This window comes from Myotis nattereri (assembly GCF_964212035.1).
Source record: "Myotis nattereri genome assembly, chromosome: 7".
Classification (NCBI taxonomy): Eukaryota; Metazoa; Chordata; class Mammalia; order Chiroptera; family Vespertilionidae; genus Myotis; species Myotis nattereri.
The window spans coordinates 45,072,595-45,085,321 of NC_138082.1; the positions used below are offsets into that span (position 1 = coordinate 45,072,595).

General features: G+C 42.4%; 1 protein-coding gene across 1 annotated transcript in view; it reads right to left on the bottom strand.

Moving 5' to 3' along the window:
• Positions 1-12,727, bottom strand: part of RAPGEF4 (Rap guanine nucleotide exchange factor 4) — a 263,242-nt gene that overhangs the window by 51,325 nt on the left and 199,190 nt on the right. Inside the window, exons 12-16 of the mRNA XM_081095641.1 lie at positions 12,602-12,662; positions 10,752-10,828; positions 10,171-10,317; positions 8,237-8,352; positions 1,886-1,974 (exon numbers count right to left, since the gene is read on the bottom strand). Of these exons, the coding sequence (XP_080951767.1) occupies positions 1,886-1,974; positions 8,237-8,352; positions 10,171-10,317; positions 10,752-10,828; positions 12,602-12,662 (490 nt within the window). The remainder of the gene's footprint in view (positions 1-1,885; positions 1,975-8,236; positions 8,353-10,170; positions 10,318-10,751; positions 10,829-12,601; positions 12,663-12,727) is intronic.

Genomic DNA, 12,727 nt, shown 5'->3' on the forward strand with positions numbered 1-12,727 from the left:
AGGGGCTAGACACCAGCCTGTTTTCAGGGCCATTTCGAAGGCTATATTCTTCGCGATACTTTGCCCGACCCCTTCAATTAGTCAGTGCTCCTGAAGCACTGACCGCATCCTGCCTGACGGTCCAGCTGTTTGCACATTCCTCTGTGTCCTCTAGTTGGTTATAAACTCCAGCGCGTGCCTCGTCTGGAGCATCGAGCTTAGTGCTTTCCCAGGGAGATACTCAACAAATACGGAGGCAAAAATAGCTGCCCTGGAGCCAGGGATCCTGGCTTTATAACGACTCCCCAATTAACTCGCTATATAAAGAAAGATCTCAGATAATCTCTCTATAAAATGAGAAGCTGGAATGAAGAGCTAAAATAAGAAGTAATCAGAGCTAAAATACTTTTAGGAGGTATATAAAAATAGTAATTTCACTCACAGATGGTGGAAATGGACCTTGAACTACCACTGGGTTGTTAGATAAGTCTTTGAACTTCTTTTAGTGAGAAATCTTCTTTCATGTAGTTCAGTTTGCTTACAATATTAACCTTTTATTCTGAGTGAGAGGTCAATAGCATAGAATTTTTTTTAAGTTGAACGTAGACTATTCTAAAGCTAACACAAGATGGCTCCCAAAGTGGAGAATGATAGTATAACTGGACACTCAGGTCACCCTCAAGATTCATCTCATTCACCCTCCAATCTCTGAGTCTTAGTGAATACTACTATAAGATAGTGTTATGTGTTGAATTTTATCCTCCCAAAAAGACATGTTAAGTCCCAATCCCCAATACTTCAGAATGCGACCTTATTGGAAATAGGATCTTTGTAGGTGTTGTCAAATTGAGATGTGGTCTAGTGTGGGTCCTAATCCGATATGAGTGCTGTCCTTATAAAAAGAGAAACTTCGGAAACAGAGATAGATGCACAGAAGAAAGGTTATGTGAAGAGTTAGGGAGAACATGTGACAATGAGGGCAGAGTTTGGGGTGGTGCATCTATGAGCCACGAAACACTGAAGATTGCCGGCTAAAAGCCAGAGGCCAGGAGAGGGGCATGGAGCAGGTTCCCCCTCACAGTCCTCGGAAGGAACCAACCCTACCGCCACCTTGATCTCAGACTTCTAGCCTCCAGAACTGTAAGAGGATACTCCTCTGTTGTTTAAGCCATCCAGTTTGAGGTACTTTGTTACATCAACCCTAGCCAACAAATATAGGTGATGGTAGTTACACCCTGGGGCAGTCCGCAACTCTACAACCACAGACAGAACTATTTTACTCCACTGGAGTGAGGTTGTACCTCTTGTGTAGGCAGCAGCAAATCCTTTATGGGAATAGGTAGAATTTAAATGATAACCTAAAAGATGTCTGTAAAGGTGAATTTAAATGCTAACCTATGAGACCTGACCAGGTGGCTCAGTTGGTTGGAGCATCGTCCTGAACACCAAAGATGGCAGGTTCAATTCTTGGTCAGGGCACATACATAGGTTGTGGATTTGATCCCAGTCATGGGTTTGATCTGGTCAGGGCATGCATAGGAGGCAACCAGTCGATGTTCCTCACATCCATGTTCCTCTCTCTCTCTCTTTCAAATCAATAAACATATTCTCAGGTGAGGCTTAAAAATAAGTGATAACCTTAAGAAATGCCTATAAAAGCCTAATCCTCGTGTGTATGAATGAGATTGAGCCATTCCCGAAGGACGGCCAGGAATGGAGCAGGCAGAGGAGGGTCAGAAGGAGGACTCCCTGGGTGGGCCACACAGGGATGCTCTTAGAACGTAAATCTAACAACCCCCTTCTGAAACTGTTTTGTCTACACACGCTGAGAATGAACTCAAGATTTATTTTTTTTACAGTGTTCTGCATGGATTTAGTGAACACACAAACTGTTCTAGGTATTTACCTGTTGCTTCATTTAAAGCTGGCTCAAGGCGTATTGTTTCTAGAAAATGCTCTAAAATTTTTTCAGGTGTTCCTGACATCACAGTATACCTGGATTAAAAAATAAAAACATCATCAGCTTTACAAAAGTGGGCAAATCATTAATAAATAACTTTTCACATATCTAAGTTTTTTTTTTTTAGATCCCAGGAAACCATTTCAACTTAACTTATGGCCCATATTCTCACAGCGGTTCTCAACCTGTGGGTCACAAACAATGAAAATACATCCTGCATACCAGATATTTACATTACGATTCATAACAGTAGCAAAATTACAGTTATGAAGTAGCAACGAAAATAATTTTCTGGTTGGGGGTCACCACCACATGAGGAACTGTATGAAAGGGTCGCGGCATTAGGAAGGTTGAGAACCACTGCAAGAGAGACCATGTACTGTGCCAGAGTCACACAGGAGGACAATGAAAAAACCACAAGTGTAGGTCGTTACTAAAACGTGACTCTTTTTTCCTACATGGAACTAAAGTAAATTTCTTGGAGAGCGGCTCTGGCAGGCTGGGAACTGAGCAACTCCAGCCTTGCTCCAAGAGGAATGAGAAGAAGCATGTGAATCCCAGGGCAATTCAGGGCAGGCACGGGGAGCAGAGAGGGGAAGCGACAGTAAACTAGGTTACCCATATATGGGTTAGTTGTAGCGAAATTTTAGTCCCACAGTGGGTTCCCCTGCCTATTTCTGGAATGCTCTGTCTTTTCCAACTGTACATTGGCATGTACTTTGGAAATACAGCTAAGAATAAAGCAGGAGAAAAACACACCCCCCAAACCCAAACACCAATGAGCAAACAAGCAAACCCCAATAGCATCTGAATAGGCAATAAATCAGCAACAGGAAATTCACATAATTTATTTCAATGTCAAATATATTTTTGGGGAGGTGTTATTATTTCAGAAGATTCATCTATGCAGATCTTCAATCAGCATGAAAGGATTTATTTTTAAAATTGAATGTGGGTTATTTCAAAGTCATATTCAAGATGGTAACAAGACAGTGAATGAAAACTTAGAGGCAAAATACATTAAGATGATATGGGGCTCCTATTCCAAAATTCAGACTTTGCTTTTCTGCTTGGCATTTCATCCACAGGAAAATGACAGGGAAGAAAAACAATGAAAATAACAGTCTCTTATGTTCATAGAGCAGTGGTAGAATTTGGCTCTAGGAGAACCTAAATCCCTTCACTTTCTCACCAACATCCTTTCTTGTTTGAGACCTTGGAGGTAGTGCACTGAAATCCCAAGAATTTCCCTAACATATTAAATCTCAGGGTTTTAACCTCACGCCTGAGGGAGTGAAGAAGAGGCAGTTCAGCATACGACCATCTGCATGTGAAAACAGAGAGGGAGAGGGCATGAAGCAACTCCGGTATTGAATGAGGTAATAAGTGCAGTCTACCTGGAAGGCAACCATTAGCTAAAACTCTTCTGTGTCAGCCCTGGACAGTATGCTCAGTGGTTAGAGTGTTGGCCTGTGCACCGATGGATCTCGGGTTCGATTCCTGGTCGAGGGCATGTACCTGGGTTGCAGGTTTGATCCCTGGCCCTGGTTGGGGCACGTGCTGAGGCAACCAATGGGTGCCTCTTTCACATCAATCTCGCTCTCCCTTTCTTTCTCTCTGTCTCTCCCCCCACTCCTTTCTACTATCTCTGAAAATCAATGGAAAAAATATCCTCAGGTGTAGATTAACAAAAAATTTTAAAATCACATATTCTGTGTGTGTGTGTGTATATACAGGTCTACACATGTGTGCGTGTACACGGGGGCATAAAGAATTGAAGAGTTAAATCTTTGAGGAAGCCTGGATTTGGAGGCTAGAAAAGAAGAGGGGAAATAGGAAAAAAAATACTTTAATCTCAAAAGCATGACCCCTTTCTCAAAGTAAATAAGGTAGAAGACAATGGTTTTTCCTCTTGTAGGCAGTGAATATTTGAGAAAAAGAGAGGGCATATCTATAAATACTATCAACGCTTCAAAGGGAAAAAGTTGCTGTGTGCATTCAGCAACTCCTCAAATGCATGATTCTGGGATGGTGCTCAGCAGATGCGCTGGAAAGGGAGCAGCATCTGGCCACATGGTAAGAACCTGGGGTGGGAGGGGGCGCCCCACATCTGTCAAATGTTGACTGTGCCCCAGGCAACGAGGTGGGCCCTGAGCAGTGTCCTCACCTTTACTTCTGCTAGTTAAATGTTAGCTTTATTCTGCAGGTGGAGAAGCTGCTCTGCAAGGGGAGGCATCCGGCCCGCCCTCACACGGTGCGTAAACGCGAGGTCCCTGCTGTGAGCCCCGGGCAGCGCACAGCGTGAGCCTCAGGTCTGCAAGGGCGTCCTGGGCACCAGGGCAGAAGCTGCGTCTAGGTACTTGGAGCCCATTCTGAACAGGAAGTCGGCTGTGCAATGAAAAACCCCTTCTGAAGGGAACTTGTTTTTTTTTTTTTTTTTCTGAAAAATGAGCTTTATGTGGAGTGTAAATATGTTACATTAAAAACCAGTTTCTTGCTATTTACCACGGCGCTGGGCAGCTGCCGCTAGTAAACGTTTAACTCTGATAGAAGGTTGGCTTCACATTCTGTGTTCCCAGTGTGGCCATCCCTTACCGAGGGTGCTACGTCTGGTCAGAAAGACGAAAGACCAGCGCGGCAGGCCAGGAATCCCATCAGTTCACTGACTAGAAGGGGTCTCTCTAAACTTGGCCACAGGGTCCATCTGACACCAGGGGATCTTTCTTTTGCTACAAAAGGCTCCCTCTAGTGGCTCCCCTGCTGTGGCCGTGTTACCCACCTCTCCCTCTTGTGAGCGCCAGGGAGGGCTGTCTGGTGTGGACGTTCCTTTAAGACAGGGACCTCTGAAGGCTGAGGGTCAGGGAGTTTCTGGCCAGGCATAGCCATCTGTGTGGTCTTGCAGCTCTGGGTTCGACTGAAACATCAAGTTATTGCTTTGTTTCAGGCTGGGCATTCCCAGGCGTCTACTGCTGACCTCTGTTTAAATGAGGGACTTGAAGACCAGACAGCATGACTCTGGTCAGTTTATTGCACAAAGGAGCTAATTTAGCCCAAGTTAAAGAGAACCCCAATTGGTTACATTATCCAAGTTGTGAGGGTTTAAGCCTGTGACAGAAAATCTTCCCCTAACATCAAGTCTGGAAATGAAGTTAGGAAATCAGAAACTTCCATCTGTGCCTAGAACAACAACAACAACAACAACAAAAAAGTGTGTGTGTGTATGGGGGGGGGGGAAGGGGGAAGCCTGAAAGAGGTTATCTTTCTGCAAACAGGTTGGAGTTTGATAGTCTAAGGATGAGCAACACAGTAACTAAGACAATCATTTGAAATTCTTTCTTGCTTACTAAAACCACATGACTACAGAGCAGAAGATAACCAGAATGGTAAATTTTGAGGGTCCATAAAGTTGATCCATCATGAGAAATACTGTCTTGCAATTGACATTTGACTATCACACTCACAGTGAGTGGCTTGGGTAGAGTTAGGCAATTCTGAAACTTTTTTGGATTTCTCAAGGGAAAAGGGAATCAGAAAAATAACATTATTATTGCACCAAGAGTGACCTTCTTTAAATTCAAAAAGGACAATTTCTGAGGAGATAGAAGTCCTAATGGTTCCTAAAATTTTAAGTCCATCCATAGACAAGATTGTTGCCATGTTACTGAAGTTATCCAGAAGATCAGGCCAAAATTCACTCACACAGCCTCCCCTTTCAACTCTGGTCTGGCTTGGGGAAGCTCAACATGGGAAATGACCCCCTGAGAGAGTAGCTTTGTATTCTTCAGGAAACGGACTTTGCTGTCGCATCATTTTGTACTCATTGATATTTCTTAATGCTGAGAACATGCCAGGTTTTTTAATGATATAAGGAATTTGGATTGGTCTAGAGGACACATATAAGGAGATACAACAGAAATCAGATCCGGGCTCTAAAATAAGTTTAATACACATGGCCTCTCCTTTTCTGTTCCCTTTAGTTTGATTTCATTAAAAAAAAAATGTATATTTGGATTGCGCTCTGAATGGAAGATGTTGTAACAAGCAAACGCTTTTGATCATTCTGCTGCGAAGATCAAAACGAAGAGGCGAAAGATGGGGACCTCCAGGGGACCTCTTGGCCAAATGTTTCAAGGTTACGGAGAATGTTCAAGGCTTCCCTTTTCAGGTTGCAAAATTTTCCTGAGACACCTGAGGCATTATTAAAGAATGCAGATTATCACCGTAAATGTCCTAGTTCCATGTCAGAACATTAAGGAAAATCATCGGAGACAGTCCCAACCTTCACATAAAATATGTCTTAATTTTCATCCTCTATGGGCTGGAAGGACAACTATTAAAAACACTTGAGCATGAACATTTTCAAGAATGGATGTCCGTGAAAAAAAAATAATGAAGAATTCTGGATGGTCATGTATAGATTTGTAAGTGAAAGGATATGTCCTTTTTTTTTTTTTAAATTTGATAGTGAATTACTCTTTTTTTAAAATATATTTTATTGATTTTTTACAGAGAGGAAGGGAGAGGGATAGAGAGTTAGAAACATCGATGAGAGAGAAACATCGATCAGCTGCCTTCTGCACACTCCCTACTGGGGATGTGCCCGCAGCCGAGGTACATGTCCTTGGCCGGAACTGAACCTAGGACCCTTGAGTCCGCAGGCTGACGCTCTATTCACTGAGCCAAACCGGTTAGGGCAGGATATGTCTTAAATAGTCCATTTTATGTCACTCCTTTTGAAACATATTGGTTTGCAAGGTTTACTACATAGTGTTGAGAATACAGTATTTATACACCATGTTTTGCTATAATAACCTGCAAGGCTGCAGGAGAAAAGGCATGGGCGTTGATCAAGCTGAACTTGAATCCCAGCTCTATCCTTATAAGCTTTGTAATCTTGGGCAAGTAACTTGCTTCTCTGAGCCTAAATTTTTCTATCTATTGAAAGGAGTTGTAATAAGGGATTATATAATCCTAGACCTAGTGCACGAAATTCAAACACTGGGGGTGGGGAGGGCGAGGGCAGTGGCTTAGCCTGGCTTGCGCCCTCTCGCAGTCCAGGAGCCCTTGGGAGGCTTAGGCCTAAGCCATCAGTCAGACATCCTTAGCGCTGCCGTGTAGGTGGGAGAGGTTCCTGCCACCACGACTGCCTCGCCAACCGTGAGCCTGGCTCAGGGCTTCTGGCTGAGCGGCGCTCCCCCTGTGGGAGTGCACTGACCACCAGGGGGCAGCTCCGTGTTGAGTGTCTGCCCCCTGGTGGTCAGTGCGCATCATAGCAACCAGTCATTCTGCTGTTTGGTCAATTTGCATATTAGCCTTTTATTATATAGGATATGTAAAATATACTATGGCTATTCAATAATATTATATTTCTTCCCACCTTCCTTGTAAATATGTCCATTCATCCAGATAAAAATATCTGAGCCTTAGGCATTTAGTCTAAACAATAGAAGTCCATCAGTTATGGGAGTGTCCTGATTAAAGGGAACACCCCATTTACATGGCAAAGAAGGAAAGATTACTGGGATGCATTCCTTTTTCAACATATTATTTGGTGACATTTCTTTAGCTACAGAATTGCTGTTTTTATTATCCTCAGATTGGAAATTAATCTTCATTTTCAAAACGACATTCTGTGATTTTCTACAATTTCTTGGAGCTGCATTTCCTAATTCTCCTGTATTACCATCCAATTGTTGGTGTATTTGATGAAAGAGTCTCAAGTAGGAAGTGGCTGCAAAGGATGGAACATACACATACTGTACAGACCCAAGTTTACACAGCTCCTGAGAAGCAAGTACCCTTTGGACAGAGGAGGCCAAAGGCATGCTTCTAGGCTGCAATCCAAGTCTACTTTATATTTAAATCTGCGTTTCTGTCAAAGATATTCATTCTGATAACAAGATGAAAACACTTGTTGAGAAATCCTCCCTATGAAATTCAAATACCAACAGGTCTCATCACCTGGGGTCTCCATGCCCTTGAGCTGCCTGGCATTCCTACTTCCATTGTTCTCTGATGCCTTCTGTTCCAAAGCTCCCACAGTTGAACACTGTATCCAGAGAGCATCTTTAGAGTAGGGGAATGTTCTCCCCCATTACGCTAGGCAGCACCAAGCTAAACACAGTGCCAGAAATGGATACATTATACTGCACAAACTGTGTGATTAGTCAATAGAGAGAAAAGTCGCACACACTGCCATCTCCCACAGAAAAGGAGAACATGCTATTGTGGAAATGATGATACCATGTGAAAAGGTTAATCATAGTCTGGCGATTGCAGCATTGGACGCAAACCTACTTTTGCTGAGGCTGTGAGTTTCCTTGATTAGAAGCCCTGCTCCCTGCTGGGACCTTCTCCAGCACCAAGACATCTTGGTCGTGTTCTTTCAGTCTGACTGTATTCGCCTCAACGTCCTGCAAATACAAATTACACCACATACAGATGCTGCCATTTTCTCAGACAATGAAAAAAAATTTCAAATGCTTCAGAAACTCATTTGATGCTTGTGATGCTAATTGTTGTGCCTACAAATTAAGTCATTTTCAAAGTCAAGGGCTGGAATGGCCAGGGAGAGGACCAGATGAGGTTTAGGCATGTGGTTTTAAAGCTGTGCTTTTACCCCCAATTCAGAAAATCAGCAGAGTAGAGAGGAGTGTGGCTGTGCTCTGAGAAACTTTTGGGAGAGGGTGGCACAGCGGGAAGATAAGGAACAAAGCATTTATTCTTTATAAAAATATGTGGCCAATAGCACTTAGCTTCAACCAAGTTCTTCCATTCTGCTTTTCTTATGAGGACATTTAGTTTTCTTGGGAATGCTACTTTTTTGCTCTGAACAAAAGACTTTACTTATTTTATTATTATTATTATTATTTTTTTACAAAATCAGTTTGAAATGTGTTAAAAACATTTTTTCAGTTATTTTGAAGAATTTTATAAATCACATCAGTGATAATGGTCCTTATGTGATTCTTTCAAAGAATTTTTTTGGCTAAATGTAAACTCCATATGTGCAAACCTCAAAGAGTTAGTTCAAGTTTACCTCTAAATTTCAATGTCAGTTTAAATACTTAATTTAAAAAATGTATTGTGCTTTATCTCATCATTTTGTACCTATTTTAAAAGAGATAAGAACCACGCCAAATTCCATGTGGTATTTTTTTCTATATTATTCAATGGTTTAGTTTTTAGTGACACTTTCTTTGCATTAAGAGAATGCATTCCTAAGACAAACTTTGGTGTCAGAAATTGGGCCACCAAAGGCAAATATGTAAGGCTGTGTAGTGATAGGTGTCCATGCATAAGGAATGGAAAATGATGTTGTAAATCATCATTAAATAATGTCAAATGTACCAGAAGCATAAAAGCTGCAGTTTGGACTTTCAAGGAGGATGGACAAAGATGCTAAGGGTGGGAGAGGCAGAGAAGAGAGTTTGCTCTGTGAGCCAGCAGGGAAGGGAACGGAGCTACGTGATCCTAGAGGGACCGTGTCTCAGGGTGAACTCTAGCGAGGGAGAGATGCAGTATGGGCCCCCTGAGACACTGTCATCAGCTGGACTGTTCTTCCCAAGGGACCAGGGGCTGCATGGTGGGGAAAGGCCAGGGCCCGTCTCTTCTAAAGATCACCCACTCTCACAAATACCGTAACAAGCTTAGGTTAGGCCCATCTGCAGAGCCAACTTTTAATGCAATTACTCTTCACCTACTTGCCAAAGTCTGACATTCCTTTAGTGTGAATCAATTTGACATAAAGCACTTGAAATAAAAATGCTTGGTTAGAGTAACCATGATTAACATTAATTCTTGCTAAAATGTAACCACTGACTAAATTGAGAGAGCGTGTGCTGTAATAGAAAGGCTCAGATTTGGGATGAGGTTGGAGGTGGAGACTAGAAAGGTTTATGATAAAGAAAGACAGGAGTCAGGAAGGTATCACATGGACATTTGCAAGGCAGTCCCTCTACGTCTTCTATTCCGATGGACCAGGCCAGGCGTGTGCAGGGCTGTTTGGTCTAGCCTGGCATGCCCCAGGTGCCGCTTTCCTGGAATATCCCCTCTGGGCCCCAGAATGCACAGCAGCACAGTGAACATCCCAGGTGTGTGACCAAGGCTCTTTGTTCCTAGAGCATTCATTCATCGCTGTACTGCTCAGTTAGCATGACACTCAAGTCTTTTCTTCTCTTGCAAAAGGAAAAATGGGATGCCCCTCAGCCACGCTTTGCCTTGGGACTTACCCTCAGAATCCGGTTGAAATCCTCCTTGTCTACTCTTAAGAAATGGCAATTATCTTCTCGCAAAACGATAGAGGCAGCTCTCGGGGCATCATTCACTAGCGCCAACTTGCCAAAATCATCTCCTTCATGCAGGGTACAGACCACACCCTAGAGAGCAAACACTCAGAGGAAGATGACCCCTGAAACAGAACCACACCCACCCACCTCACCCCCAAGACCCTGTTCGCCTAACACACTATGTACAAATGGGCTTTACCCAGGGATGCCAAAGAGGAGTTACACAATTAAATTGTAATGTTTCATTTTCCTTTCATTGAGTAATATGGGCTATGGAATAACTTAAATGTATACATTATAATCTATAAGGGATGGGCCCCAGAAAGTTCAATACCACTCTGAGTATAATAATTTAGATAATTTATGATTAGAGATGCTATAATGACTTTTCTTTATCGAGTAACAATGTTGTTGCAAGTTTAATGGTAGCACTAAATTGTTAATGCTTAGAGCTACACTAGTAAGTGGAGCATAATAAAGACTCAAAAAGAAAAAGACATACATAGATATATATATATACACACCTTGCCGTAAATGACTACATTCACTGATCCTTTTAGAATAATGTACCAGGAGGTACCTTCTTCCCCCTGGTTAAACACTAGATACAAAAAGAAAAGACTTATGACAAGAATAGAAGCACATCAATATAAATTACAGTTTATCAAATCATCATTTTTAAGTTCCCAGAATTACACATATATTCCAGGAGGGGAAAAAATGGCTGGCAAATACTAACTTACTCAGGTGGCATATTGTTTCCTTTTCTACAGAACATAAAAGGAACAGAAACACGGCTCTACTGGCCAGGCCCTGAAAAATCCATTGGTACTAGACATCAATTAACAGCAATCCAGTTCATCAAGCAATACTCTTTTACCCACAATTCATCAAAACTTATTACACTACAGAAAATAGTTTTTAAAAGCAATCGGACCAGTAATGTGAATTGAAAACATGCAAATAGGTGCTGTTTATTGTTAATGGATATCTATCTATCTATCTATCTATCATCTATCTATTTTTTTAATGGGTTGGGATGATAACCACTACATTTAGGATAGAAGTTACCATGGGAGGGAAAGAGAAGAATAAGATAAGGGAGGAAACATGGGGCCTTCGACTGTATCTATAATTTCATTCTTTAGAAAACATGAAAAAATATTGCATGCTAATGTTTAATGTAGACTTCAAAGGTGCTTGTAATAACCTCTATTATTTGTTTGAAGTATTTAAATATTTCACAATAAAATGAAAACAATCAGTAAGTTTGAATGAAAAGAATAAAAGAAGTTACGCATCACCAGTGATCATAAAAATAAAAAAAAATACTAACGTGAACCTTTAACATTTCAAGAAAGGACATTCTTACTAAAATAAATGTCAGTGTTGGAGATGCCACTTTTGATGACTGAAAAACATTTTGAAATATAACTTCTGAAACTCTTTTTGCTTTTACAAGTCCTGCCTCCTGCTTATTTGACTAATCCAAGTCAGAGTGAAGAAAGAGCAAGACTTTCCAGAGAGTGCCTCTTGAAACGTTAACAGGTATCCATTAGACAAGTGTTCTGTGTTCCACTCGGGTTAGGAAGTGTGAGTCTAACTGGTGTGAACGTTCTTCTTTAGTGCAGAACTTCTGAGAGCCTTAGCCAGCTTGAGGCGCCTGATTCCCCAAGAAGATCAGAGAAGGTGTCATTTCCTGACCTGAGTAGACCACTAACCCTGCTTTGCAAGAAGGACTCTGCCGATTCGTGCGCAAGGCTAGCCTGAATACTTCTGTTCACATTTGTTGATATCAAATTTCAATTTCTTGCTTCCAAATAAAATCACGGAACTAAATGACAAACTGGGTTCTGGAGAGATCCTGAGTATTAGTATTGTATAAATATTTGGGTCAAAGAAATTCTTTGAGACTTGGAGCTGAGAGTGGAAGTGGGAGAAGAAAAGGAAAACAGGATCGTTTCTCATTCCCACTGGCAATTTCAAGAGATGGATTAGTTCTTCTAAAACCACCAACTGAAGTGAGGTCATGTGCAAAGGGCCTGCCTGAGGAGCAGCATCTTCCTCCCACCCTCTGTACACGCTGCCTTCAGCCAGCAGCTAGGGCCTGGGCAGGGACTCAGACTAGCAACAGCACCCTCGCCCCCCCAGGACCCCCCCCCCACCACCCCCCGCCTCCCCCCGTCCCAGAAAACCACCACGCTCCAGGATAGCGGACATGTGCTGGGAATGATCACAGATCCCGAAAAAAAAAAAAAAGTGCTGCAGGACGTCCTGCCGAGTCTGAAAGGGGCGCATGTGCAGTCAGGGTTCCATGGCATAGGCTCCCGAGGGGACTAGCCAGGCGCAACGTCCAGTCACAGCTTTCACTTACACACGGTGCCTCCTTTGGCGTGAGACTCAAAGATGAGAACACCTGCTAGCTCCCGTTTCACCTAGAAGGAAAAGAGAAAGGATGTGGAAAGGCCAGATTTTTTTTTTTGGGGGGGGGGGAGACATG